Raw genomic sequence first — 6,134 nt, forward strand, 5'->3', positions numbered from 1 at the left:
TGGCCGAATTTGGATTTCGGACACTAGTGGCCAATTTGGGATTTTGGACCCTTGTGGCCGATTTTGGATTTTTGACAGTAGTGGCCGATATCGGATTCTGTACCCTATTGGCCGATTCTAAAGTTTGAACGCTAGTGGCTTATTTGGGATTTTGAACACTTGTGGCCGATTTGGGATTCTGTACCCTAGGGGCCGATTCCGGATTTTTCACCCTCGTAGCCGAATCTGGATTTTTCACCCTAGTGGCCGCCTTAAGACTTTGGGCACCAGTGGCCGATTTTCATTTCTGGACTCTAGTGGCCAATAATAGACTTTGGAAACTAGTGACCGATTCTGGATTTTGGACACTATTTTGGATATTGTATCCCAGTAGCCGATTTTTATTTCTGGTCACTAGTGGCCAATAATAGACTTTGGAAACTAGTGACCGATTCTGGATTTTGGACACTACTGGTCGATTTTGGATTTCGGACACTAGTGGTCTATTTTGGAAATTGGACCCTAGTTGCTGAATTTCATTTCTGGACACTAATTGCTTATTTTGGATTTTTGACTGTTGTGGCCAATTTCGGATTTTGGACACAACTGGTCGATTTTGGATCTTGGACACTAAGGGACCGGTCATTATTTATCGCCTGGGGGGGGGGGGGGGGGTCGGAGTATTTTTGTTGTCACATCGGAGCATTTACCTGATCCCCCCGTAGAGTATCTAGTTTTTTAGAGATCCCCCCTTATCGGTAGTGGAAAGTTTCATGATCCCCCCCCCCTTTTCTCCCAGCCACCGCCAAATAACTTTTTGAATATGCAAGTGATATTTTAATAGTGGTACTTACGTCTCATGGACCTTGAACCACAACGGTAAATATTTGCTCGTCAGATACGAACTGAATTGTCGAGGAAGTGCCAATCTCAGGCTGTTCATCCAAATCCACGAAAACATAGTCATCGTCGCTCTCTGCCTCTCCACTTTCGGATTCTTCATCCTCGGATTCCACGTCATCTTCATCACTCGACAGTTCTTCTGTTATCACAGTCTCTTTATTCTGTCGGTAATAGTGACATCGAATGGCCTTCACTTTGTCAAGTTTCCGACCCACAGTCGTCAAACCATGCTTGTTGAGATACAGGTCTAGTTCTCTTACCCGCAACTTTTCAACTTTGCCACCCTCGATGAGGTTATCCCATTGAAAGTCCTTGTACGTTCGTTCGGCCTCTTGCCTTCTTCGCTCCTGAGCTGCTCTTGTTCTGATGTCCTTTCGGATCTCAATATCCTTCAAATGATTAACATATGCAATGACGTGCTTCTCTTCCACATTATATTTTGAGCAGAAGCTCTTCATGGTATCCTGATCGTTTCTGATACTGTCAGAATGTTCCTCGTACAGATCTTTAATACATTTTCTTGGAAGGTAATCATCTGGTGTCCTGCCCGTCGATTCCGTCTGATAGATATCCATGAAATGTCCAGGATTGTTTGAATCTGGTACAGGTTGCGGAATTCTTTCCGTTTCTGGACCGACCCATCTATTGTTAGAACACCAGGAACAGAGATTGGAACTTTCTTCTCTTGACTCTTTACAGGCATCACGACAGAATTCCATAAAAAGTTCTCCACGAATATAGTGGTCTTCCATAAACGATTCGATCTTTCGGAAGTATGCTGCACCGGGCGCTTGCTCTTTGTTTCGTTCTGATGCACCCCGATAGTTGTCGAGGTAAACAGAATTGAAAAAGAATAATTCATCAGGGGACTCGCTTACTTTGCTCTTGATGTAATCTTTAAGGACAGGGGCATCATCAATTCTCTCGGCTACCTGACTACAGACATACCAGGCATTTTTCTCCATCCGTTTCTTTTCGTACTCTTCGTATGACTGGAGAGACAGTTGTTTGATTTCCTCTTCTGAAAGATCCTCAAATCTCCTATATTTTTCCCACTCTAGAGTTGCGCCATCCACAAGAGCATCAGAAATTGCCGAGTTTGTCACAGAAAGGCTGAAATTCTACAATAGTGTTGTACCGCAGATTTATGAATCTTCATTCGTGAGTAAACAAGCCGGTTTCAAACAGTATCTCCTCGAGCAACAGCAAATGCGTTGGCAGTTAAACACAAAGATAAAAGCCCTTTCCGATAAAGAAAACAACTTGCTTAGAAACGAGAATTGGGGAGTGTGCCAAAACATCACGAAGTTCATGTCAGGCGTGGATGGATGTAAGGGCAGTGGTGATGTCGCGAAGTGTGAGTCCTCCTTGACCACTGTCCATGAGGCCTTTAATTCAGCATCCGATTTGCTCTCATTTATCGACAACAGACGAAAGAACCTTTATACAGAAGAGCATACCTTAAGGTCGTTTGCAAGTGATGAGCTCAAATATTTCCAGGAAGCTCAAGAGCGAGTGAAGGCCATACACCAAGAGCTGCAGAAAGCCTCCAATGCGCTCACGACCACCCTCATGAGCTTGAAGAGAAAGTTCCCATCTCCCATGGGGAACAACGGCCAATCCCGAAGAAAAAAAGAAAACAAGAGAAAAGTGAAAAAAATCAAGGAGAAAAGGTTGCATCAGCGAGCAGCAATTCTCCTAGAAAAACTTACCTCAAAAGAGGTAGCTAAAGAGGTTTTCGATTCACTCGAAAAGAATACTTACAAATGTGTCTCAAGTATTAATGCAGGATTCACTGCGAGATTTGTCAAGCGTCTCCACCTGGATCCTCTGCTATGGCTTTTGGAAAGAGGCGTGTTTGAAACAGAGCTGGCACGCAATTTGAAAGTGGTAGTGGCCAGAATGAACGAAGAGAATAGCAGTAATGGTGCTGAAAAAGGGTCAAGTTCGGGCGAGGATTCAGATGAATCTGACGAGGAGACTGTGCAAGAGCCAGTGGAGAGGGCTGCCGAAGATTCTGACACGGAAGCGGAACAAGATACAGCCTCACCAAAATAAACACTTTTTTATTTGTTATTTTCATTCGGCCGCGTATTAAAATAATGAAAGTTTATGATTTTAGATTACGATTCTCTATAAAACAAACTGAAACGTTATGAAACAATTTTGAGCAATTGTAAGTATTCCATTCTCAAAATCTTGATTACCTTTCTAATTTAGATCGTGCCTGAATAAAAACGTGTATGTTAGACTACGATAGTGATTCTTTTTTACAAAATGGAGGGTCTGTAAAAGGGTTTGGGTTTTGTGTCTGGGCTAGAATAGAGTTTAGATAATACAAAATACAACTGAACGTGGTCTTGAATATATGGTTGGGGGTTTAGAGTCCCAGCGGCAAATCCTACCAAAGTATTTACAAATGCAATCACCCGGGGTCCCGGCGCGACCTAAAATTCCTTTTTTTTTTGGTCTGATCCCCCCCATTATGCTTGTCAATTACGGCTGATCCCCCCTAAAGGTCTTCAAAAAACCATGTGATCCCCCCCCTAAATACTCCGACCCCCCCCAGGCGATAAATAATGACCGGTCCCTAATGGCCGTTTTTTGTTTTTTAGACACTAGTGGCCGAGTTTTGGCTTTGGACCCTAGTGGCTGATTTTTTATTTAGGACACTAATGTTCGGGTTGTTTTTGACACCAGTGTTCGATTTTTGATTTTGGACACCAATATCAATCAGTTTCCAGGTCAAAAATAGTGAAAATATTTTCTTACTAAACTAAGAAATATTCTACAATTTACTCAACGTCCACAAAAGTCTTCAGTGTTGACCTAAACAGAGTCAGTGAACCAACGTGTACATCTTCACTGGGTCGACTATTTTATGCCTTAATTATTAAAGAAAGAATTCCTATAGCAGTTTAGTTTGGCTACTTTTATATAAAGTTTATGGCTGTGGTTTGCTCTAATCCGAGTATTCTTTGTACGCTTGAAAGAGTTAGGGAAGTAAAAGTTTAAATGATAGGATAAGGGACTTTCTTGCTACCGTCGCTCATCGAAAGTTGTGGGATCTAGGATCAACTTAGTTTAGAAGATTAACGGGTATCGTTCGCAATGCACTCTTTCTCAGGCACTTCAGCATTTCAATTTTTTTTTTCAAAAATTATTTCTTTTCTTTGCTCTACCAGGAATCAATGCTAACGCTTTTGACTACTGTGTCTCGGCGTGCGATCTATGTAGTTTATCAAGGACTGATAACTAACCCATGCTTGTGCTATTTTCTGCTTACACCGTCGGTATACAACCACCCTCCTCAATTTGCGTCCCCTCCTTGTAGGGGAACAACAGCGCGTGTTTTTTACCTCATGTTCTCTTAAGGTTCGCTGTGTGGAGAATGAAGATGTAATTGATTTATTTCTCGTTCCTTAAACCCCTTTAGTTCCTGACGATATTTCTTTAGGGGGCGACAATAACATTATTTTTCAAGTATGGGCGAGAATGCTCTACTCTCGAATGATACGAATTACACATACGCCCAGTACTCTATTTTGAGTGTTCTTTTCTGTTCTCTTACAAGATTCTTTCGCACGAAAAATGTACAGTTCAAAATGTACAAGGCGTAAGATTTTTCCTTTTTACTAAACCTGCTTGAAAAAATTCTAAGCTCGCTTTCCAAAATAGGAACGAATTTTGTCACTAGGATACCAGCTATATTTATTTATGTCACTTTAAATTGATGTTAAGAGTCTCCGATGTTCTCGACTAGTTGAAAAAAGATTGGCATTAATACACATGAACGAATTTCTTTCCTCTGTTCCGATTTATGTAACTATTATCCAGAAGATGTAGGGTAGAACATTTATAACCATCTATAAGTAAATTATTTTCTACCGAGGAATGTGTTCCGACCCCTCTAGAGGCTCTTCCTTGCTTGGCGCTGAACGTCAACGCTCCACATAATTCCTCGCTGGCTCCAAGAAAGTGGAAAAAACTTCCATGGAGCGTTCAAAGATTCGTAAGAAAAGACATGTAAACCTTCCGAGCTTGATAAATATTTGACTATAAAAATTGATGGGAAGATAATACAGCTGTTGCCTCAAGAAAAATCTATCAAACGTTGAGATTTCTCCTTAAGATTCGAGTATTTAGCTGTTTGAATCAACCTTACTATTGTTACAGCTTTGAGGCATTTTCATCTCGGTTGACGGGAACTGAATGATTGTGATGAATTGTTGGTGAATCCAATCAGGATCCCGTTGGCTGGATCTCAATTGAATAAAAAAGTTAATTATAGCTTGTTATATTTTTCTTATATTTTATATTTTCTACATGCTGCGTACAAATTGAGAATAAATCAATATAAAGAGTAGCATGTGTGATCATGTGTTTATTTTCCCAACTTGACGAAGGCACTTCAAGACAACATAGAGTTATTCAAACATGCTCTCAATTTTATCATAGCCCCCAGTGGACAATTGTGATAAATTTTTCAGGTAGGTCCTTGTAAACTATAGAATAGTCATTTGGCTTAAAGCTTCAGAGAAAGTCTCAAATTATGATATTTTCATGAGGCTAGAGTACGTCAAGTGACATAAAGTATTGGTCAGTATTGTGCTTTAGCCTATAAGAGTTTGAATTTTGTCCAGAAAGTAAGGTAATTCTCTTGGTACCGCCTCGAAGAATAAAGTGAAACTGATTTCCTTCGGTCTGATAGAAAGATGTACAATATGTAAATAAAAAACATTCATATATATATTTCTTATAATCTAATCGATAAATTGTGATTTAGCACTCCGACCCAATTTACCGGATTTACTAACTAACTGCGTGTTATACGTGTGGAAAAGGCAACAACTATTGTGGTGATTTAAGAAAGGGACAAAATAAATGAATAATTTATTGGCTTGGGGTCGGTCCATAACGTGAAAAACTCTGCCCTCGGCCGCTGCATTATAAAAACCTCGCTCACATTTTTTCCAATGTGCCTCCCGGGCGGCAGATAACATATCCATCTTGATTAAATTGTTGAGCATTCATCAGCAATTGATTGCCGCAGGAGACTTAAACACTACAACAACAAACAACTTCAACAAAATCTCAACAAACTGAGCTCAACGCGTCCTTGCAGGACATCGAAAAAAACTGGAACGACTACAAAGGAACAAAGAATGAGAACGATGCAAACTAGACGATGGTAGGGTCGAGATGAAACAGTGATCCCCAGTCCATAGAGCACCCCGATATGCGTAGACTGC

The 6,134-nt window shown here is 40.6% G+C and overlaps 1 protein-coding gene across 2 annotated transcripts; it reads right to left on the reverse strand.

The window, feature by feature from the left end:
* Positions 1 to 724: 724 nt before the first annotated feature.
* Positions 725 to 2,481, reverse strand: LOC149040509 (uncharacterized). 2 transcript variants are annotated; one of them, XM_089182660.1, is made up of 2 exons: positions 2,343 to 2,481; positions 725 to 1,690 (listed from the first exon to the last, which is right to left on the reverse strand). In XM_089182660.1, exon 2 carries the CDS (start codon positions 1,632 to 1,634, stop codon positions 837 to 839), a length of 798 nt encoding a protein of 265 aa, XP_089038786.1. In that variant the 5' UTR covers positions 1,635 to 1,690; positions 2,343 to 2,481; the 3' UTR covers positions 725 to 836. The 2 variants fall into 2 exon arrangements, with proteins under 2 accessions (XP_089038786.1, XP_089038785.1); XM_089182659.1 differs by having other exon boundaries at positions 726 to 1,903; positions 2,343 to 2,479.
* Positions 2,482 to 6,134: the final 3,653 nt, after the last annotated feature.

Source organism: Pocillopora damicornis, chromosome 9 (assembly GCF_964200805.1).
Source record: "Pocillopora damicornis chromosome 9, jaPocDami1.2, whole genome shotgun sequence".
Classification (NCBI taxonomy): Eukaryota; Metazoa; Cnidaria; class Anthozoa; order Scleractinia; family Pocilloporidae; genus Pocillopora; species Pocillopora damicornis.

Bases quoted from the DNA above. Each gene is read 5' to 3' on its own strand.
- LOC149040509 (XM_089182659.1), bottom strand. From the start codon at position 1,847: ATGGAGAAAAATGCCTGGTATGTCTGTAGTCAGGTAGCCGAGAGAATT.